A 23,907-nucleotide genomic window follows, 5' to 3' on the forward strand; every position below is an offset into this window, starting at 1 on the left:
GCCAGTCTAGCTGTTCAGACCAAGAATTTTCTAAAAATCACAAACTTTCTATCAATTAGAGGGCCTATGTGCTATAAAGATAATAATGAATGCATTTACTTTTCAATCTTCAGCTGATTGTGAAAATGAGTGATGTGGCTTTGATTCTCCATGACGGGGACTTCAAGGTCTTTAACAATTCTGATTCTTTATTGTTGTTACATTTTCTCTGAAAATAATGTTATTCTATCTTTTTAATTAATTAAAATATATTTTATTTGAAGGTATTTCTACCAAAATCACTGTTGTAAGATTGTTGCCATTTTCATCTTTTGCCTAGCTAGTTGCCACAGCCTCCTAAGGGGCCTCACTTCCAACCTTCAAAGATCTCCAATCCATCTTCCTTTTCAAAAAATAGAGTGATCTTATCAAAACTCTCCTGACATTCTCCTGCATAAAATGATCAATTGTATGTGATTGCCCTTAGACCAAAATCTAAACTCTTGAGCTATGGATACAAGATATTCACTCTCAATCCATTGCTGTCTTCAGCCAGTGTCTATTCTAGCCCTCACTGAAGTGCCATTCTGCTCTTGTGTGCCCCACCCTCTCCTCTGTTCCCATGCCAACATCCCTCTGGGAGGCCTGCCCCACCCCCACTTCTAAAACTCCTCCACATCAAGTACCTCTTCTTGTCTTCAGATAAAATCTTGTGCACACCCCTGTTACCACTTCCCACATGGTAAAACCAACCCTGTTAAACCCCTCTAGACTACTAAATGGTCTTTGAGAACCAAAGACATCATCTTTGTTTCCTAAGATTCTGAAATGGTGCCCAGCAGTCAGTGAGCTCAATCAGTATTTTCTGAATGAATGACAATGTGACTAAATAATTGAAGAAAACTAGGAATGACTGCAGAGCTGAGATGGGAATCACATTTCAACTTCATGATTTTCTTTATTTTCAAGAGATGTTTGAAATGTACTGATTCTAGTAAGATTTCCTTTCTCACCATTTTCTCACTCATGAATCATCAAGTTGGGAAAACAAAAATGTATGTAAAACATATTAGGTGTATTTCATCCTTTGGGATAATGGTTGTCTTTACTCTCAATTCTCTTACCTAAATGAAATGTATTTTCGCATCTCAGGGGTAGGAAATACCAGGACTTAAAAGCTCATCTGGAAACATATTTTCTGGTATGTTTAAAATATTGCTATTTCTTTTACTATCATATTTTCCATTTTGAAATCTATAATACGAAAAGATTGTTTTATGGAGTTTTACATTGTCGAAAACACAATCCCTACTTCGTCTCATTTGAATCCCAGGACAAATTAAATAGCATAGTAGAGAAATCATATAAAATAGTGGCTTAGTTTCTTTAGCTTGCAGCTTTGTCATTTTAGAATGTTTATTTAAGATAACAAGAGCTTAAAGAATGTTAAAAAAAAAAAAAAGCTACACATTAAGAAACCAAAAAAAAAAAAAATGTAGGTAGTGAAAAATTACCACCACTAATGCAATTTATCATAAACCAGGATTTGGTATATTTCTTTCCTTCAAGGTATATCTATGTGTATGGGGAAGGACAAGAGAAAGAATTAAAGGAGGAGGAAGCAGAAGATAAAGATATACTAGATATTCAGGCAATAATTTTTAGGAATAAAAACAATTTAGGTTCCCATAATTTAATCATTCCAGTTTCCTCTCCCTGTTCACCCCCAAAGGGAAAAATGAGCAAAGACCCTTTGTTATATTTTTAAGACATTTTTGTATCTCCTCCTCAGCCTTTTTCTTTGGACTATATCTGAAATACCAACAATGAAACCTTATACTTGGATGTTTGTTTAAGTAAAAGATGCCCTTGGGTGGGGTAACATTTCAATCATGAGCAGTCATCCATTACTTTATGTGAATGAAGGACCTGAGAAGGGGATACTGAAAACTACATAAGGGACCTGAAAGTGAGGACCTTAACCTGAGTTCCAAATGAGAGTACCAAAGAGGAAGTTGGGACAGAAAAAGGGAAAATAGGAGCCTCCTCCAAAGACAATGATCCTCACCCATCACAGCTCTGCTTTTGGACATTCCTGCCCCCAAACCTCTAGTGAAGGGGACAATGGAAAATGAACAGGGATAAAGGAAGTTGAAGTTATCTACAGACTTCTCTTTTTTCCATAAAAAAGTGTTACTTATGTCTTATTGGAGGAAAAGGGTCCTGGAAGGGGGCATGAGGGCTCTGCTACCACCATGTGCCCTAAAGACAATGCTGAAAAGCAAAAGTTGAAGTAAAAATGGAACTATAATTTCTGACTATCTGTCTCTATCCCACCTTGCCTCTCTGTGCTGTTGATTGTTGCCATGTGTCTGTAGCAAAGAAAGAAGACCATGCAGCAGTCAGAGAAATCAGAGGACACCACTTCAACAATTATCCGAAAATAGGACAGAGACACCTATCAGCCTGCACGTGTACGGTTAGGTCACTCAGCTTGGCTGCACGGCTGGAGAAGTGGTTTTTGCCATTATAGGAAAAGGTAGGGGTGGAAAATGATGAGAGAAAGGAAGAGACATGACTCAGAGTGGGAAACAGCACGTAAGCAAGGGCAAATATTTCTCCTAGACATAAATGCATCAGGAAAAGACTGGAGCAAAAGGTCATCTGTGGAGCATTCTTTTCTTTCCCAGCCTCCCAGTAGCTTGTCATCCAGCACCTGCCAGTAACAAAAGGGAAGGGAAGGGCAGTAAGCAGGACCTGCTTCTCTAGCTGAATGGCATACCGGTTCCAACCAGCTGCTGGCTCAGCTAACTGGGACAGTGAAACAAGAAGTCCTTTGGAAAGCTGCAGGGATAAACACACAATTTCCCAGTGAGGCAAGTAGCGAGGATTAACATACTTCTTATACTGAGGGGGAAATTAGTTGGACTCCTTCATGCATAATATCAGCAGGAAAATTCTGATCTCTGGTACAAAACCTAACACTGACATTTGGTGAACATTTATTACCTGTTAGGCATTTATTTAATCTCCATGATAACCCTATGACATGTGTTCTATCATTATCCCCATTTTTCAGAAGAGTAAACTGATGCCCTGCAGTTGAGGGATTTTCCCAAGATCACAATGGGAATCAGGATTTGAACCAAGAGAACCTGACACCAGAGCCTAGGCTCTTAATCACTATAGAGGTGATTTGCTATTTCTAGCATGTGTGCACAGCTATTGTAATGATTTGTTCTCCCTTCCAGACAATTTCATTCGTCATTCAGTCATGCCACATTCCTGCCCTGAGAAGCTGGAGAAGCTACTCCGATCAATGGAGTCAGTTCCAAGTACTCAGTGGTTAGAGCTCCCCTCAAGTTAGTAACTGAGTTCCCTGTACCCTCCTCACTCTGTCCCCTTCTGATCCCTAAGCCCTCCCTGAGCCTCATACCCTACTCTCCCGAGCACACTCTTTCCTTACCTTTATGATCTGTGCTCTAGGCCCTATACTCTAGTTCAGGGCAGAAAAATATTTTTCAAATACCATTATTCCTATCTGTTGTAAATTTTATAAAATTTCACTATCTTTAACATAGACATCCTTAACATATATCAAAAACATGATGATATTTATCTTCAGTACTTGACAGCTTGACATATAAAATATTAATATTTATAGTAATAACTTCTATTGATACTAAGCATGTATTTTTCTAAACAGAGGCCATATTTTGTATCTTTCTCACTTGGTGGGACATTTCTTGTCAGTTTGTACATCTTTTAATATGTTATCCAGTCTGATTAACAATTGTTTAATCTTGGAAATCCCAGGGAAAACCATATCTAGATTTTTCTTTCTCTTATAAGGTAATTTGCTCATGATAACTTTTTCTTTTTTTTAATATTTTATTTATTTATTTGAGAGAGAGAGATAGCAAGAGGGAGAATACAAGTGTGGGGGGGGTGGCAGGTAGGGGAGAAGTAGGCTCCCTGCTGAGCAGGGCACCCAACTGGGACTTGATCCCAGGACCCTGGGATCATGACCTGAGCTGAAAGTAGATGCTTAATGACTGAGCCACCCAGGCGCCCTGCTCATGATAAGTTTTCAAAAGCAGAAAAACTGGATTGAAGTATGCAATCATATTAATGATTAATGGTGTTTGTATATTGTCATACTGCTTTTCAATGGGCTTATACAATTTAAAATTGCAATCACAGTGTGTGACGGCATTTCTATGTTAGTAAAAAGTTATACATATATTTGTAATTTTTACTAAGGTATTAGGTGTTATTGTAGAACAACATTATAGTATTTCATTTTATACATATAAAAATGTAATAAACATTTTTATAGTGATAACCACTATTGTTATCCCCATACTCATTTCTCCTCCCAATTCTTCACCCACATCTAAAATAGTAATGCTATCTGTGCTTTGCAATAGTAATAATAATAATGCTAGACCCTATCATAGGGCTCGGACTTTCTATTTCCCAGTGTTGGCCCAGTGTTGGGCTAGGACTGATCCATCCATTCTCTTCCTTTCTTCTTTCTCCTGCTCCCCTTTTGCAGTCCAATGAACTGAACACTTTAGATGGCTGTGTAGGGTAAAGTATTACAAAGTTTTCTTTTGAGACAAAGAAAAACTAAATACCCACAAAATATAATCTTGATGTCTTCAGAACTCTGTCTTAGATGATCTAACAAAGTTTAATATTCTTTCTGATTAAAACTTTGTAAACTACAATGCACCCAAGTAAAGAAGTTACCAAATGGACATGCCTGCAATGACAAATACTTTTATATACATATTTTCTCACAAAGTGATAGCCACAAACTAATCAATATTAAAATAGGGACCAATATTGAAAATGAGATGTTGCAGCACTGGAATATATAAAATGAAGCATAAGATAAACCAAACCCTCCTCTCCAGTTTAGATATGACCTACTTGAGGCTGTCGCAGGAATAGTCCACATTATTTGGGGTTAAATAATATAAGCAAAATGAAAATCTCCACTGAGTATTTAGCATACTCAATCAATTTCTTTTTTTTTTAAGATTTTATTTATTTATTCGACAGAGAGAGAGAGAGATCACAAGTAGGCAGAGAGAGAGAGGAGGAAGCAGGCTCCCTGCTCAGCAGAGAGCCCCATGTGGGACTCGATCCCAGGACCCTGAGATCATGACCTGAGCTGAAGGCAGCGGCTTAACCCACTGAGCCACCCAGGCGCTGTACTCAATCAATTTCATGGTCTCCTTGTACCAGGGCCATGCAGGGGGTAGAAGGGGGATGAAAGGGGCATAACCAAAGCACTGGAAATAAAACACCAAAATTTCATTTTTTACTGTGTGGAAGAAACAGGTGAGCAATCAACTGAATTATTTATATACATTTTATTTAGATGAGAGGAAGAATCCTATCATAATTAAAAATTTGAAATAGACGAAATAGACCCCTAAAAAAAAAAAAAGAGCCAGTTTTGGTATTATTTATTCTAAAGATGATTGAAGGGCCATGTGAAACATGAAAGATTTTGTACAAAGAAACGATTTTATTAAAACTATTCTTTTTTTCTGAGACGGAGAAGGTCTAAGTGGAATTCTCTTACGTGAAAATTTCATTAGAGTAAATACACACAATAAGATTGTGATCATAAATATATTCAAACAAAAGGAAACGACAAAAAGGAGATTATAGAATATTTTTCCTTGAAGAACTTTGGGAATGATAAGCATTAATCTATCTGGGACAGATTAAATGCAGGCAGGTTCTATGCTGCATATTGAACTAAGGATTCATTTAAAGGTTTTCATGATTTTATAATACTTAGAGTTGAAGAAATATTCAGAATTGTAAAGGAAAATTTCCCCAGCCTTAAAATCTGCAGTGAAGTCTGCCCAGCATGAAACACTACATGGTGCAAGATGGGTTTTGGCTACTTTAAGCAGTCCCTAAAAAAACTGCTCTGTGTTCTTAATAGTTAACAAGCCAGTGGTGTCTCAAATCTTGCTACAGACCAATACTTTTTTGGGTGTGGCTAACGGGATAGTTTAATATAGCTCAGGACCTTTCATACCAAAAAAAAAAAAAAAAAAAAAAAAAAAAAAAAAACCTTGGCAGCTTCCCAGTTTGTAATTCTTGATTTCACATTCCAAGAAGCCTTCAGTTTATAGAAATGAAAAGAACTGCCAGTTCCCTGCAAGCAACTTGGCCAACTTAGCCTGTAGGATTCCCCCTTAAATGATGGTTCCTTCACTTTGTTTACAAATATTTCCTTAATAGTATGTTTGTTACTTCCTCTTGTGGAGTTGGGATTCCCTGTTAAGTCATCCAGGCTTCAGTTCTACTGCTCTTCCTATCATGTAAAGGATCTTTTTGCATGTAATTATATGTGGGGTGGGGGAGGGGGTCTTCATTTATAGTTCTTATATTGGGAAGTAGTATTCGCTGGCATAACTCCTGACTATGAAAATGCTTCAGAAAATGTGCATTCTCAAGTTTCCCCTAGATCACAGCTTCTTAAAGTATAATGTGCATACCAATAACCTAGAGCTCTTGTTAAAGAGCAGATTTGGATTCAGTAAATCAGGCACTGGACCTGAAATTCTGAATTCTAACAAGCTCTCTGGTGATGCTGATGCTGTAGCTCCCTGGACCGCACTTTGAGTAATAAGGCCCTAGTAAAGCTTGAATAGGACATGGAGAGAGATGGCAATGAAGCAGCTGCAGACAGAGAAAAGATGAAACTGACAGATATATTTGTTTGGTCCCATGAAAGGATTCTACCATCTGTCTCATAACCATAATTGGTGATACATGCTTTTAAAACACATTCACATCTCCTCTGATGCAAACTGAATTGATTGAAGGCAAAACCAGGAGTGCAGAATTAAGCCCATCCTCTAGTATCTACAAAAGCTGATGTGGCAATCATCAAATGATTATAAGAAAGCAGAGCTCTCTATAAAGACAAAATCACTTAATAAATTATCAGTATGAACTTACATATATTTTTGAAGAGTGAAGACTAAGCATCATGGCCTTAAAGGGAGTGGTTGTAGAGATAAATTTCTCCAGGTAAAAGCAACTCCTGGTAAATAGTTTATTTACTAGGGAAAGGGCCAAAAGGAAAAGAGAGTTTCCTTTGTTATATAATGGAGCTCTGACTTAAAGCCAGGCTGGTCCGTTACAAAACAAAGAGCTTTTGTAGAGGACTCCTCCCAAATATTTACATTAAGTTAAGAAAAAGGTGGAAGTCTGTATCTCCTCGTAATTTTTGCTGATATTCAGCGGATAATGTTATTTTATTCTTTATCATTTCATTATAGTTAAAATGGAATTTTAAAATTAATTATTTGTTAAGGTGAAAGATGTGATGTTCTAATATGCTGTGTTTTTTTTTCCTAATATCCTGTTAAAACACTCTGCTGGTAAAAAAAAAAAAATCATTCTACTAGCATATTATAAAATGGTAAATATTGCAGATATGTTACATTACATTATATCATACATATGACATTTTGTTGCCCTATTAGGTTTTCTAAGAGTTAGTCATAGTTTGAATAAGACTTACGGAGTTTTCATAGTTCTAAATGTAGTCATAATTTTGTTTTGCTTGGGTAGGAGAAAATGCAGTCATTGTCCACATGTCTATTCTACTTCTCTCAATAAGAAAGATGTGATGTAGTAATCTGGTTCTGAAAATTGCTATGCCCAAGACTTATATTAAATATTTTCAAACTTGGATTAGATAAGACTGTAATTATAACTTCTATTATTGATATAAATTTATCTAGATGATAAAATGAGCCAAACATTTATTTACCTCTCATTTCATGCTTTCTGATTGCACTATCCCTGGGTTATATTATTATGTGGCTCTAAGTTTATTTTAGACTCAGATTTTCTCTATTAAAGAACGCTAGACCAGGGGCTCCTGGATGGGTTAAAGCATCTGACTCTTGATTTCATCTCAGGTCATGATCACAGGGTATGAGATCATGAGATCCAGCTCACCACTGTGCACCCCTCTCAGCTAGGAGTTTGCTTGGGATTCTGTCTCTGTCTTGGGATTCTCTCTCTTTCTGGGCAGGAAAGGAAGGAAGGAAGCAAGGAAGGAAGGAATAAAGGAAGGAAAAGAGAGAGAAAGGAGAGAAGGAAAGAAACCAAATCTACAAATAAATAAATAAAGATGGACCAGTTATTTTGTTAGGGCTATTATAATCTAGTTATTAAAATAATCAAGGTAGGTAGATAACCCAATTTCATAGTAGCTAGTTTGATTTCTTATGTCATCATAATGAGATGATAAATTAAACCTGGAATTTTGCAAGGATCTAAGCACAAATTAAAAAGAACTCAATGTGATTTGTGTTTGCTTCTCGTTGAGCATTTGCTCAATATTTAAGTTTATATAAGATGACAAACCAGACTGTTTTTATAGTTTTTCTTTTAATATAATATGTAAAAGACAGTATCTCAAAGAAAAATTTTATAGGTAAAAAAAAATGTAAAGCCATAAGTTTCGAGCGCCTGCTTTTAGAGACAATATTTTGCTACATTTTCAAAGAAAGCCACAACTTTCATCAGAACAACAATAATAGTAATCCAGAACAATAATCCAGAATAATAATAATGGAGATGACAATGATAAGATAATGGCCTAATGTTTTGAAAGTAAGATAAATTGTCAACTGTTTGGAAAATCACATTCTGCTTTAAAGCAAGAGAGTGCATCTTTTTTTATATGCATTTTTTTAAGGATTTTATTTCTTTTTTTTGTCAGAGAGAGAGAGGGAGAATAAGAGGAGGAATTGCAGGCAGAGGAAGAAGCAGGCACAGGGAGAAGCAGGCTCCTATCTGAGCAAGAATTTCTCCAAGGAAGACTCAATCCCAGGACCCAGGGATCATGACCTGAGCAGAAGGCAAATGCTTAACCACTTAACCACTTAACTGACTGAGCCACCCAGGCATCCCAAGAAAGTGCATCCATCTTATCACCTGTCTAGACCCCTCTTGCTGAAGTCCTCTGTCAAGGATCATATGTGAGAATCTTCATACAGAAGTTGGCATTTAAGATTAAGAGATTTTTTTGTTACCAACTATTTAATGGGAAGATTTTAAATATACTATATAAAGCTTTATGAGAATTAAATAAAAGATAGCAAAAGATTATATCTAACAAACTAGGTTAAAACACAGAAAACTGAAACCAAGAACCAGTCTAACAACTAATGCATTTAATGTATATTTGGGAACTTCACATCTTCCTGTATTCACACTCTGCCCTGGTCTCATCATTGATGAAATTCACTCCGCAACCCTTGACTTTGGCCTAGGTCATGTGACTTGCCTTGGCCCACAGAATGGGGCAGAAGTTAAGTGTGTCATTTCCAGGTCTAGGCTGCCGAGAGCCTATGACATATTTTTTCTCTTCCTTTTTTGTAGCTTCTATTTCTTGTATCATGAAAAGAATCTTCCCCAATAGCTTGCTGGTCCAAGGAAGACAGAGACATGGAACAGAGCCAACACAGACTTGCAGTGAAAAGCAGAGCTGCCCCAGCCATCGTAGCCTACATCAGCCAAGCCCCAGCCCACGTAGTCCATAGAACTGTGTGAACAAATGAGCTACGGAGTTTTGTAGTAGTTTCTTTATGCCAAAATATTATAACAATAACTGATTGATACACCCTAAAATTCAGTTTAAAATGTGCAATGGATAGGGGCACCTGGGTGGCTCAGTGGATTAAGTGGACCTTTGCCTTCGGCTCAGGTCATGATCTCAGGGTCTTGGGATGGAGTCCCACATCACATCGGGCTCTCTGCTCAGCAGGAAGCCTGCTCCCCCCCCCCGCCCCGCCCCGCCTGCCTCTCTGTGTATTTGTGATCTCTGTCAAATAGACAAATAAAATCTTTTTTAAAAAATATGCAATGGATAGATGATGACAAAAGAAGTGTTGGTTCACACCATCTTTCACTTTTAACTAGCTATTGTGATATCACTCAGACATAGCCATAAAGCTTCATCTGCACTGATTTAAGAACATACAACTGTACTTTTACCAAGTTTAGTTAGGACACTGAAAAGAACTGTACTTTTCTACACATGATTTGTATCCAAAATTTTTTCTCAAGAATTAATCTTATTTCAATCATATTAAATAACCAGTCAGATTGCTTTGGTCTTAGTAACAAAATATTTAATAAAAAAATTGTAAAGTAAACTGATATGATAGCTAAAGGCCAGATATATTATTCCACTATCAATATTTTGAGTTATTTAGAAGGATGGAAGCCTTAATGTAAGGCTATCAATGAAATATAAATACTGACAGAAGTTCTCCTATATTTAAAATTTGAATTTAAGGGTTTGTTATCATTCAGAAATACCAGATAGAACTTAAGAAAGATGTTACTGGCAAAACTTGGCAGGATTTGGTTGAAGGGGAAAAAGAAAACTGAATGATGACACTTCTGAAATGTTAACTTCTGTTCTTCTCTAGATGCCCCTGGAGCCCTCCCCTCCCTACCCACCCCCATGCCTAGGGAAGGATCATTACAGGAGAAAAGCAGAGATAAGACTTTTCTTGATTCCAAAAGCCTTGGTGAATGTCCTGGGGGAATTCAAAGCACAGAAAAATTCTTGGGTGATGTATAAGCATGGCTTCCTACACAAGGGAAAAGAAATTGGGGAAATAAGCAAAATGATTTTTGACATATGTGTGTCTTTAGCTGAGGCCCAGATAAATTAAGAGAATCTAATAGCTGAGATATTTGTGCCTCCTGTTTCTGAGTAGGGCTCGTGGAGATGGCAACCCCCTAGAGTATCTCTGTACCATGGCAGGGCATTTCTTCTCTTCTCCAAAGCAGTTTTACCGTGGGTGGATCCGTGCTGCTACGTAAGGCCTGCCCACCCAGATTCAGTAGATATAACTAGAGCCCAAGAAAAAAACAGAAGTAGCAAAAAAGTGCCTCGAGCCTTAAAGGGTATATTAAAGGAACACGAAGGGAAGGAGTAGCAGTGCTCTGAATGGACCAATAACTGAGGATGATGATGTACCTATCAGCAGATCCAAGACGGACAGTCAAGGAAGAGATTCCTCCACAGACCCACCTCGAGATTCCTTGGCAATTCATAAGCCCCTGGAATTTAGGTGCAATCCCGATGACATGGCAGAAACTAGAAATAGACTGACCTGAAGTTTCTGTCACCTGAAAGGGTGGGGTTTGTGAAAGAAATTAAGCTCAGTTACCAAAAGAGAGGAAGTTACACCTCACAAGGCACTTCAGTAATACACGTTTTCCATTTTTAAAAAATCTAAAACAGGGGCACCTGGGTGGTTCAGAGGGTTTAGCCTCTGCCTTCAGCTCAAGTCATGACCTCAGGGTCCTGGGATCAAGCCCTGCATTGGGCTCACTGCTCAGCCGGGAGCCTGCTTCCCTCTGCCCCACTATGCCTGCCTCTCTGCCTACTTGTGATCTCTCTCTGTGTCAAATAAATAAAAATCTTAAAAAAAAAATCTAAAACAAATAAGACAAAATGGTATTATTTGGTCAGGCTTGATAGTGGGAGGTTATTAAACTATTTACTACAACTTGGGGGATTAAACTATTTTACAATAAAAATACTTTAAAATAAATACATTTATTTCAATTCTGAATCTGTAGACTGAAATTTGTCCCTAACCCTAGCATCTGTTATGATTTATCCTTTGTGATTTAAATGCATCACCTCATTAAATGTGTATGGCACCACTATTGGGTAGATGTCAATATGTTTTCCATTTTACAAATAAGCAGAGTGAGGTTAATTTAAAGAAACAATATGAAAAGAATATTTTCTCATCCATTATGATCAGGAAGATTTTTGAATGTAGAAATAGGTGTTTGTTTATTATTTTAAGAAAATAAATAGATGGGGCGCCTGGGTGGCTCAGTTGTTAAGCATCTGCCTTCAGCTCAGGTCATGATCCCAGGGTCCTGGAATCGAGCCCCACATTGGGCTCCCTGCTCAGAGGGGAGCCTGCTTCTCCCTCTCCCACTCCCCTTGCTTGTGTTCCCTCTCTCTCTCTGTCAAATAAATAAAATCTAAAAAAAAAAAAAAGAAAGAAAAAAGAAAATAAACAGAAAAAAAGACATTTAAAATACTCAAGATGGAAAGGCCCACAACAAGGAAGAGTCCAATGTGAGCCTTCAAACCACAAGAGGGATGGAACGGGATCAGATGATGAGGCAGATCTTCATCTAGAAAGCTGTTTCTTTCCATATATAAAATGGAAGTTATAGAACAAGGTAAGGCGGGTGTGGAAAGGCCTGAATGGAATTTAGTGGAAGGTATGTGAGGTGGTGATGCTGAAAAACAGGATAAATATTCAGCTGAACATACAGCTTATAAAAATATTGATATTTATGCATGTAAATAGTCACCCTCTGAAATGTTCCCCCTTCCCCTTCTGAACTTCTCCTAAAGGCCCCTAACGTCCTAGTGAGCCAACAACTAGCCAGCAGGACTCCAAGACATAGCTCCAGAGCTGTGATCCGAGCTGGGAATGACTGCTGGGTAGCTCTGCCTTGCTGGTTATTATTCTTTTTATATCACACCTAGTGATGGCCGCTATTATAATCCAAACTGTAATCACTTTTCTTTTCTTTTCTTTTTTTTTTTTAAAGATTTTATCCATTCATTTGACAGAGAGAGATCATAAGTAGGCAGAGAGGCAGGCAGAGAGAGAGAGGAGGAAGCAGGCTCCCTGCTGAGCAGAGAGCCCGATGCGGGACTCGATCCCAGGACCCTGAGATCATGACCTGAGCTGAAGGCAGCGGCTCAACCCGCTGAGCCACCCAGGCGCCCCCCAAACTGTAATCACTTTTCTGAACTCACTGACAAAATCACATTTGGGCGATCTTGGGCTTCTGAATATTACAAACATTGGAAAGCTGCCTGCTTCTTAAAACCACTGATATCATTGTAAGCAGTCAAACCTTAGACTCCTAATCCTAGAGTGGAAATTAGATGAAGCCAGTTTAGCATAAGAGGATTCTAGGCTGGTGGGGACTGGAGAGGTTGGTGGGGGCAGTTGGTAAGATAAGAGAACACAAAAGGCAACTAACTTCACAATTTTACCATGAGTAGATCCTCGCCAGACTATTTAAGAATCTTATGTCCCAGAAATTGTTAATAGGTCCTCTAGTTATTTATCAACTTTAAAATATTTCGTTACCTGCAAAATTCCTTAAGAACAAATCATTTTTATATATTTAGACATCAATTTCCACATCTCTAATGCAACTATTTAGATGAATGGTATCCCTTTTAGCTCTATATTTTTGTTAACATAAAATGCGTGAGCTGACCTTTAAGGCTGCTTCTTTAAAAAAAAAAAAAAAGGAATGCAAATAAGTTGCCATTTACTCATTTTTTAGTAAATGTTTTGGAGAAATTTATTAACTTGCCTCCAAGCCTAAAGTTATCTGTGGGAGTATCAAAGAAAAAATATATTGCTTTTTATATCATCTGTTCGTTTCAAATCTTATACCCATGCTAACAATGTTCTTCATTTTTATTTCTCATGAAGTTGGAGCCAATAGTTTAATTCAGCTGTTATAACCAGAATACAATCTGTTTCTTTTTGGTTCTAGCTTCTTGTTGAGGCAGGTTAATGAAAACTTTGTGGTTTTTCCTCTCATTAGGAATTCATTTTGGCATTGACAACGGTTCAGTGATCATTATGATTCCCTGTGCTGTGTTGATTTGGCTTCGCCATGGACTTCCCTAGGTTGAGTGCTAGTTAAGCATTCACTCACAGGCCTCCCCAGAAAGTCCATTCCTTGCTGGAATGCAGGACACACACTCTCCCTGTTCCTGTTGACTTTTTTCACAGTCAAGATTACTCATCACAGCTGAAAACTGAATAACAATGGATGGGAAACAGCTTCCACATTTTTCCAGAGACCATAACCACAGCTGCTTTGCAACCAACTTATGAAGGAAGAATTAGATGAAAAGCAACTCTTCAGCAATCCCTTAGAGGTAGACTGGGCACCACACAACACACTGACTCTGACACCACTCTTCCGTAGTATATCATGTTTGTTAAGCCACAATTTGTTCAAAAAATTTAGAAATGGATTTTGGCAGAAATAAAAAATTAAAAACCCAATTTTTAGAAGATCTTTAGTATTCTAGTAATGACTAGCCACCATAATTAATGCCAACACTTGTGACATTTTGCCTGCCATATAATTAAAGCTGATCTTTTTAAAAAATTGTATTGCTCGGGTGCCTGGGTGGCTCAGCGGGTTAAGCCACTGCCTTCGGCTCAGGTCATGATCTCAGGGTCCTGGGATCGAGTCCCGCATCGGGCTCTCTGCTCGGCAGGGAGCCTGCTTCCTCCTCTCTCTCTCTGCCTGCCTCTCTGCCTACTTGTAATCTCTCTCTGTCAAATAAATGAATAAAATCTTTTAAAAAAAATTGTATTGCTCTTTTACTATAAACAATAGCTTGTCCTTTATAGTTCTTTTATATTTTCGTATCTTCTCCCCAACTAGATAATCAACTCCAAGTGTTCCATCCTCTATTCCACCTCTCCTCCCCCTTTTGTGTCCCCACCTCCATGTCAGACTGCCAGTATTTTTTAATGTAATCTATGCCCCTTCATGTATATTCTCATTTTTTTTTTAATTTCAAGTCATAATTTTACTCTTGATTGTATGTGGAACCTTAGGTAAAATGTCCTTTCCGGACAGTGAATTTCTTGACTGATTATATCGCAAATGCAAAATTACTGCTTATTGTTTAATTATCTTGTATTGCTTTATAATAAAAATTCCGAAATTCAGCATCCCCAAATTGAGGAATAGATAAACTATTTTAACTGCAAACAATTTCTTAAACTTCTAATCAATTAGAAAAACCGGGTCTCCTCTAACTCACAGGCGAGTACATTAGAAAAAAACTCGATGACAAACTTGAAGTTCTAATTAAATATTTCTACAACTGTAAATAGTTTACATATTTGTAAATATGACACAACGTGTTGACATGAATTTTCTTTGTTCCAAAAAAGATCAGTAAAATTTAACATTTTCATTTATTTTAAAGCGTTGTGGAGAATTTCAGAATTGGGTGGGAAATGTTAAATTCTACATGTCTGCTTCTTCCAGTTTCCATCCCCATCAACTAGATGTAAAGGAGTGTCACCAAAAGCACACCATACACAGGAACCCACACAAATTCCTTCCCTGTGTTTAAATGTGAAATGCACCTAAAGGTTTTGGGTCATTTTTCCTCCCTTCCTCTGTGAAACTGGAAGATAGCTGTGTCCTGGGCAGCGATGGAACGTGGGCGATGAGAAACGGCTCAGAACAAAGCTGAATTCTTTCTGAAGCTCGGGTGCCCACACGGGGCATCTCTGCTTGAGCGCGGGTCCCTTCACTCCCCACCCCTGTGAGAATGATAACACTTCGAAAACATTCGCTCTCCGCAGGACGCCTCTGAGTGGTTCGTAACTGGGAAAATCTTGCCCCAGGTTTAAAATATTTGCCCAAGCAACTCAGCGCTGGTGAAACGCTTTCTCATTGCTCTTTGCTCCCTGCGGGCGCTCCCCGCCCTCTGCTGCCAGAACCTTGGGGATGTGCCTAGACCCGGCACCGCGCAAGTCCCGGCCAACCGCTGCAGAACAAACCCTTGGAGGACGGCCAGGAGGCTCCCTCCCAGCCACCGCCCCCCGCCAGCGCCTTTTTCTCCCCCTTACAATACAAGATCTTCCTTCCTCAGTTCCCTTAAATAACAGCCCAGGGAAATCTCAGAGCCTTCATCCAGCCACCGGCCAGCATGTCTGGGGGCAAATACGTAGACTCCGAGGTAGGCTTGTGTGGGTACGCGCCGAACCCTGCCGAGCGCAAGGAGTGCCTCCTTCTGCTATCTCCCACTCCAAATATTCCGACTGCTTTCCCTGCCCCAGCCCTCTCTCGACTTCGGAACACTTCTCTCGCGCTGGCATCTCTGCGGAATGGGCCTGGGCAGAGAGGTGAAGAGGAGGCAGGAATGTTTTCTATTTTCCTATTTAGAAAAGGGGCCGGGTGCCCCTAGACTAGAGGGAGGCGGAAAGGAGGGTCGGGTCCTGAAATTAGCACTGAGGACGCATTTCTAGGTGGATCTGGGGTGCTGCTTGCTGCTTTATTTCAGGACTCCCACGGTCCAGCCCGTGCTTGCTGAGAGGCGGCGAGATGGAACGCAGGGTGGGAAGTCATTCACCCGCAATCCTGGGGACAGTCCCCGCGGCTCCCTGCCAGGCTCCTGGACGGGTTGGCTTGGGCGGAGAGCGTCCTGTTTGCACTTTCCAAAGCTCTTGGGCCATCTCAAGAACTCTTCCTGCATCTTGGCGCCTGGTGGGGGTGTTTGGAGAGGGATGGACCTCTCCTCCCCCCAACTACCACCACCCTTTCCAACCACCCCCTCCTGTGCTCGGGCTCCGCCCGGGTGTGGAGACCTCGTTTTCTCAAGCGCGGCCGCGGCTCAGCCACCGGCCGGCAGCCTAAAAGTGACCTGAGGGTGGGTCGAGGGCGCTGTGCAGGTGAGAGATCGTTGTTCTAAGGAGTTTTGGGGGGGGGGGTGACACATGGTTTGCTCCAGAGATGGGAGCTTTCGGCACTGTGACCACCACGGGGGTGGGGAGAGCAATGTAGGGACAAAGAAGGCTGAGAGAGGGTGGGGGACGCGAACAAGTGCGAGGGAGATGTGACCAGAAAGCAATAAAAATGGGGACACTCCGTGGGTCGGGGGCTCAACCTGGATCTGAAAGATAAGCTTGAAGAGCTTATTGAGAGAAGGAATTGGGGCTAGGGGGACAGGAAAAATAAAGCAGGTGAATCATTCGGGGCGAGGAAGGCGTAGCAGCAAGAGTGGTTGGACGGAAGTCAGAGATCGGGTCCCCTCTCCTGCTGGGGTCTCCGCAGGGTACAGTGGGCTGGGTGTGCACCGGGCGGGGGCCTAGGCGGACGCTGCGGGGTTTGCCCTGACCCCTGGCGGCGGGCTGGGGAGACCGGAGCTCCCTGCCTGGTACGGAGGGGTGTGGTGTCCTCTCCTCGATCCTCTTAAAAAGCTTGCGGCGCCAAGGAGTTTACTGTGCGCGGAGCCACCACTGCCGAGGCCGTTAGTTCGATTTTGAAACTCGAGGTTGCCCCGCCACCAGGCTGACTTCTGATCGCTTGTTTTTGTTTTTGTTTTTGAAATTTTCTTCCCATCTCCCCGGTCACCCTCCCCTTCCTGGACGTCTGCCCTGTACAGGGACATCTCTACACTGTTCCCATCCGGGAACAGGGCAACATCTACAAGCCCAACAACAAGGCCATGGCAGAAGAGATGAATGAGAAGCAAGTGTACGACGCGCACACCAAGGAAATCGACCTGGTCAACCGCGACCCCAAGCATCTCAACGACGATGTGGTCAAGGTAAGGGAGGCGGCCAGCGTGTAAAAGCCGCCGCCCCTCCGTGCCCCCTGCCCCAGGGATGCTGTCAGGGTTGGGACATCTCTCTCTGGCAAGCAGTCTGTGTATCCTTTTGTACCTTTGCCACACATACTGTTTTCTCGGCTTGATAATGTGGGAGCTTCCACGGTTGTCAAAAATGTCACATATTCCCTCCCACCTCCTGCTGGTTAGTTCAGGTGGAATTTAGCTAACTTGAGTTTCATATAACTGCACTTTTCTCCTAGCAAATGAACCTCCAGATTTCTGCAACCGATTGACCCGTACTCCTTGGGAGACAGGCAGTTGCCTTGCAGTTCACCCTCTGTGTATTCCCAGGCTTAAAAGCTAGCAAAGGGTGGTGCCCCATTGCACACAAAATTAAAGCAGTAAGGTCATTGTGTAAGGTCTTGTGCTGAGATGAGAAAAGTAATACAGAATGGGCAGGTTCTCCCAGCTCAAATCAAGATAACCCAAAGTTATTTTCTTAAAAATAATAAGGTGGGTAAAATGCTTCAGAGTAAAGACAAAGAGTACATATAACATGTATTTTATATATATATATAAATATAAATATAAATATAAATATAAATATATATATTTATATATATATACAGAGAGAGAGAGAATTTTAACTGGGAAAAAGTGGTACTTGTGCACAACCAAGCTAATTTACACAATCAAAAATAATGCGCACCTCTTGATTTCTCCCATAGACAACTCTAGTTAGGTATATAAAGTTTCTTCTTTAGTGACTGCCTGGGTCAGGCTTCCCTGAGTTAATGGGACACTCAGGTTGGAGTTCTTTTTTATACTTTCAGAATGTGTTTAGTGATTTAAAAATAAATAAATAAATCAATTGAATGAGTTACTGGCCAAACTTAGATTTGAGTCAGTGATCAGTTTTTCATTATCATTATATTATTCAACTTTGACCCTTTTAGCAAATCAAGTTAGAGAAATTTATTGTCTGAACCCATCTGGGTTGGGAAATCATGGGCCTGAGCCATTCTTGGCAGAGGGTTTACTTTGAGGGGTAGGGAGGGCCAAGGAAAATCCTGGCATGGAAGTGTGAAGACCCAGCTCTGTACAACTCCAGAACAGCCAATGGGGCAGATGAGCAATTTCCAGCTACCTAGTCTTCTGTCTGTGGATGGGAGGAGCTATAGTTCAGAGACTGTTCACATTTATGAATAATATATTTCAAAAAGGGAAACAATTTAACCTGTAACTGGAAGGAAAATGTAACTGTCAGAATTGACTCTCTTGGCTTGCTGGTGGAGGAAAAAGGAAAATTGGACCATTAGTGGGTTTTTCTACTAGCTAGATTATGGAATATTTAAAAGCTTCAGCAATAACAGAAGTAGCTTATAAACTGGAAATTAGGGTTACTAGAAACTACTTACTAAAAGTGTTACCTTAAAGTGGGGGGAGGACATTTTTGCTTTTTTCCCTTCTCATGTAGCTATAGACAAGAAGAAGAGATGCCAGGAAAAGAGCCAGATTTCAGAAAGGGCTGGCTTTATTGGAGCCTCCCTGTTGTTCCACTGCAGTGTGAGTGGGGTTCCTGGAGCAAGCAAGCCTCCCAGGATGAGTCAGAGAAGCCAGCAGTGTGGATGTGGGTCTCCACACATAGCATGACTAAGCTGAGAAAGAAAGGCTCCACTGGGAAAAGAGACTTCAACTCAGATGGAAAAAAGGCATAATAGGCTTAAAGGAAATAACAGTTAACAGAATAGCATTTCAAAAAGCAAGTGTGGGGATCCTCATATTAAAAAAAAAAAAAAATTAAAAGGAAGAGTTAGAGCAAGCTCCTCCTGGCCTAAAGAAAACAAACCCCTCCCATTTGCTCCTATGAGCAAAATAAGAGGGAAAAGCCCACCTTGAGAAGAATTTGGTAGACCCACCTGCTCAGATGCCCAGTTGAGAGAGGATTTTAGAGAATGTCACACAGAGGGACACTCAGGCTACAAGTACAAATTCTGCCCAAAGGGTGTCATCTTCCAGTAGCCCAGGAAAAGTGGCCTATACCCTGTGGAGACTCCTATTTTAGAAGTGCTTTTCTTTAAGTCCACGAACAAACATAATGCAGAAACAGGGATGATCCTCTCCATGTTACAAGGCAGTAAATCATAAATTTCTCTAAATTTTACTTTTGACCACATAGACTTTTTTTTCGATTTTTTGGGTTTTGTTTTGTTTTTATAATTTTTTTTATTTTTTTAATAAACATATAATGTATTATTAGCCCCAGGGGTACAGGTCTGTGAATTGCCAGGTTTACACACTTCACAGCACTCACCATAGCACATACCCTCCCCAATGTCCATAACCCCACCACCCTTGCCCTCTCCCCTTCCCACCCCGGCACCCCTCAGTTTGTTTTGTGAGATTAAGAGTCTCTTATGGCTTGTCTCCCTCCCTATCGCATCTTGTTTCATTTATTCTTTTCCTACCCCCCAAACCCCCCATGTTGCATCTCCATTTCCTCATATCAGGGAGATAATATGATAGTTGTCTTTCTTCGATTGACTCATTTCGCTAAGCATAATACCTTCTAGTTCCATCCACGTCGTCACAAATGGCAAGGTTTCATTTCTTTTGATGGCTGCATAGTATTCCATTATATACCTATACCATATCTTCTTTATCCATTGATCTGTTGATGGACAACTAGGTTCTTTCCATAGTTCGACTATTGTGGACATTGCTGCTATAAACATTCCGGTGCATGTGCCCCTTCAGATCACTACATTTGTATCTTTGGGGTAAATACCCAGTAGTGCAACTGCTGGGTCGTAGAGTAGTTCTATTTTCAACTTTTTGAGGAACCTCCATGCTATTTTCCAGAGTGGTTGCACCAGCTTTCATTCCCACCAACAGTGTAGGAGGGTTCCCCTTTCTGCGCATCCTCACCAGCATCTGTCATTTCCTAACTTGTTAATTTTAGCCATTCTGACCCATGTGAGGTGGTATCTCATTGTGGTTTTGATTTGTATTTCCCTGATGCCGACCACATAGACTTCTTAAAATAACAAAAACGCACAAAGTTTTACTGTTAATACATGGTACCTTAAAACTTCATGTGATAATGAAGAAACAGTGGTCAAGTTACCCAATCAGATATGGAAAGTTCTGTTTAAAGGCAAGTAGCTCTGTAAAAGCTGCCTCTGCCAACTCTATAGTCACCAGCCACTTGTGGCTCTTTCCATTTAAATTTCAAGTAATTAACATCAAGTATAATTTAAAATTCAGTTCCTCAGTCAATACTAGCCACATTCTTAACTCTCAATACATGAGGTTACTGGCTCCCAAATTGGACAGCACAGGTATAGATTTCCATCATCATGGAAATTGCTTCTGGACAGTGCCAGACTAGTTCCCTCTGTTTTAAAAAGGCTCTTATACCAAGTTTAGAAAAATAGGTTTGGATGGAGAAGAAATGAAACCCTGATGTACAGTGTGAGGAAAAGCATGGTGTATCTGCACAGTAACCTTTCAGTTTCATAAAACAGCTCCTTAGGGAGGGAAAGACGAATCAGGAAATTAGTCTATACAATTTAGTTCCAATAAAATTGGTTTCTTAATCTTATTAAAGGTTTGCTGTACTATATTACATCCGTGTGGTCATTTATCCCAAAACAGTAGGCTATGAATGCTTTTTAAAATTTCCTCTGATTAAAGTGATCACAACTTCAGACCTTCATCCTTCCTCTGAGATTTCTATGTCTTCTTTTTATGTTCACGTTTTCATTTGTATGTTCACTATGCCCCTATTTGGAATTTCTATATAAATAAAATAGCTTCAAATTTATGAATCTGATAATTATCACCAATTAATTTATTAAACTCAACATATGTTAGACTCCACACTGTGCCACATACTACAAAGGATAATTCCTAAAATAAGTCCTAGCAATCACAAAGATTAGAGTTAGAGAGACAAGATGCATATAGATAAAAAGTTTTTAAAAATACACACACCATATCACAATAGTAAGTCACTGCCAAATGGTAACTAATGGGTTCTTTTTTGCTTTGACTACCAGGAAACATATAGTTAGATTTTAAGTTTCATTAATACAGGTTACTCCTCTCTCCCACTTTTTGTTTTTTATTTTCACTTTCTTTTTTAACTGATATGCTGTTTTATGTGGTCTCTACTGTAAACCTTCTCATCATCATTTTGGAAATAGATCAGATATATACTATAAATAAATCAAAAGTAAGCAGCATTGAGTATTGAATAATACAAAGGTTTTTAAAAAGTGAATGACATTAATTACATTGATCTTGGTAATCAGTAGATGTATATCAGATCATCACATTGTACACTTTGAATACATACAATTATATTTGTCAACTATTCTTCAATAAAGTTTTTTAAAAAGTGAATGGTATTGGGACGCCTGGGTGGCGCAGTTGGTTGGACGACTGCCTTCGGCTCAGGGCGTGATCCTGGAGTCCTGGGATCGAGTCCCACATCAGGCTCCCAGCTCCATGGGGAGTCTGCTTCGCTCTCTGACCTTCTCCTCGCTCATGCTCTCTCTCACTGTCTCTCTCTCTCAAATAAATAAATAAAATCTTTAAAAAATAAATAAATAAAAAGTGAATGGTATTGATATTTAAGTATCAGGGAGACCCTGTGGATGGGGTCAATGTCAGGTATGTCAGGGTAAAGGAAAGAAGATGGATTACAGATAATTTAAAAGAGTAGGGCCTGAGGAGTACAATCTGAGTTGGATCATGAAGGACAAACAGAATGCAAATAGCTGAGAAAAACATAGGAGGGTGTTCTAAACAAGTCAGACATGGAAATGGGAATGTCTCATAGAGGGCATGATGGAAGGTTTAGTAGCCCATTTTGAGTGGGACTAGAGAATCATGTGGCAGAGTGGTAGATCATAAAAATGAACAGACTGATCATGGCCCGATGGCAGAGTACTTTACTTCACCCAGCTCTCATGGTAAATTTGGACTTTATCATCTCAGGAAGACTTGATGTTTGAGTATGGCATGATGACGGTGGGCTTTCTCGAAGATGACTGGTTAAGCTATTGGATGTAATGAAAGATAGTCAGTGTGGTTGAACAGAGAACAGTTAAGATGTAACTGCATCATCGTCTAGACATGAAATGAGAACAGTATGCAGTGGCACTGGGGATAAAATCAGATAGGCATAAGATGACAGATTCTGAGAACTGGAAGAGAACATAATGGTTACCGGCCCAATTTCCAATTCCTTAAGAGAAGCACAAACACTAAAGATGTTTAAAATTTTATCCACGTTTTCAAATGGTTACTGTCCAAAACAGATATTTTAAAATAAGGGAAGAATAGACAAGATTATGTGATTCTTATAGACTGTTGCTATGAGGCGATAAATGACTTGAAGATGATTCTGAGATTAGTCCTGAGAAAAATCAGAACATCTGAGAGAAGGCTTTCGTTGGAAAATAAAAATATACATTTATAACTTTCTATCCAAAAACTTGAATGTAATAATTCTTAAATATGCTCAGACACAAATTTTCTTTAGCAGTCAAAAAAAGTCATAACATGGTAATCAGATTGGTTTTGATTTCAGAATAATGTCCCCATGCCTCCCTAATCCTTTTCAGCTGGAAAGCATTCTAGAGTGATTATTGATTAATCTCAATATAATGGTAATTTCAAATTCTATATTCATTTGATATATTATCAAAGCATAAGATTTAAAAGATCAGATTGTCTCAGAGCACTCAGCACCCTGTTAATATTATCTTCTGTTAGAATTGGTACTGGTTTTGTTTGTTTATTTGTTTAGGAGATAGCTCCACACGATGGTGATTGATATTCTGCCACATATGAGATCATGCACGCAATTCAGAATCTCCAGCTTGTAAAGGAGTGTTATGGTCATTTTTGTTGGGAAATTATTCTCACATCACTGAGCGATACTAAATGGGGGATATTATTCATTCTTAAGCAGCTGAAAACACTTTCAAGTTCAGCCAACAATGATATATATTTTAAATGACTATTAAAAGAAAGTCTTTTTCTCTTCTCCATATCCCATTATCAAAAAATAACTTGTTTTTAGCCAAATAAAATTTCATAATTATTTAAGACCAGATAGACCAAATATCTTTGAATTATGGAAAAGCTCAAGATGTGGCTTATTCTTCCAATTAATAGCAGTGCTGGCTACATTTTAAAAGGGCTTAAAGTAAGAACAGCTGCAATAGTAAGCAGCATCTGGAAAGTCCAGTAATTTGAAGAACCACCTGCTTTATGTGTCCTGTCCACTCAAGTCCATAAAATAATAGACATTTTCATATTTTGAATGAAACTGCTTTTTAGTTTGCCCTACTTTTCAACATAAGATTTCTATGACGAAATGCCCACAAAGAATTAGTCCCTACAAGAATGGGGCTGTGTGCACTGACCTATGGGGTGCTGGGCCCTTTCATGATCCTTCTGACTTGGTT

At 39.6% G+C, this 23,907-nt stretch overlaps 1 protein-coding gene across 2 annotated transcripts in view; it reads left to right on the forward strand.

The window, feature by feature from the left end:
* Window positions 1-15,631: 15,631 nt before the first annotated feature.
* The window catches only part of CAV1 (caveolin 1), a 35,905-nt gene continuing 27,629 nt past the window's right edge, over window positions 15,632-23,907 (forward strand). Inside the window, exons 1-2 of one of the 2 annotated variants that reach the window (XM_044246422.1) lie at window positions 15,632-15,832; window positions 17,258-17,422. In XM_044246422.1, coding sequence (XP_044102357.1) covers window positions 15,803-15,832; window positions 17,258-17,422 — 195 coding nt within the window. In that variant the 5' untranslated portion in view covers window positions 15,632-15,802. Of the gene's footprint in view, window positions 15,833-16,346; window positions 16,545-17,257; window positions 17,423-23,907 lie in introns of those variants that run through there. The other variant, XM_044246423.1, reaches the window with a different exon arrangement.

The sequence above is a fragment of the Neovison vison genome, chromosome 4, assembly GCF_020171115.1.
Source record: "Neovison vison isolate M4711 chromosome 4, ASM_NN_V1, whole genome shotgun sequence".
Taxonomy (NCBI): domain Eukaryota; kingdom Metazoa; phylum Chordata; class Mammalia; order Carnivora; family Mustelidae; genus Neogale; species Neogale vison.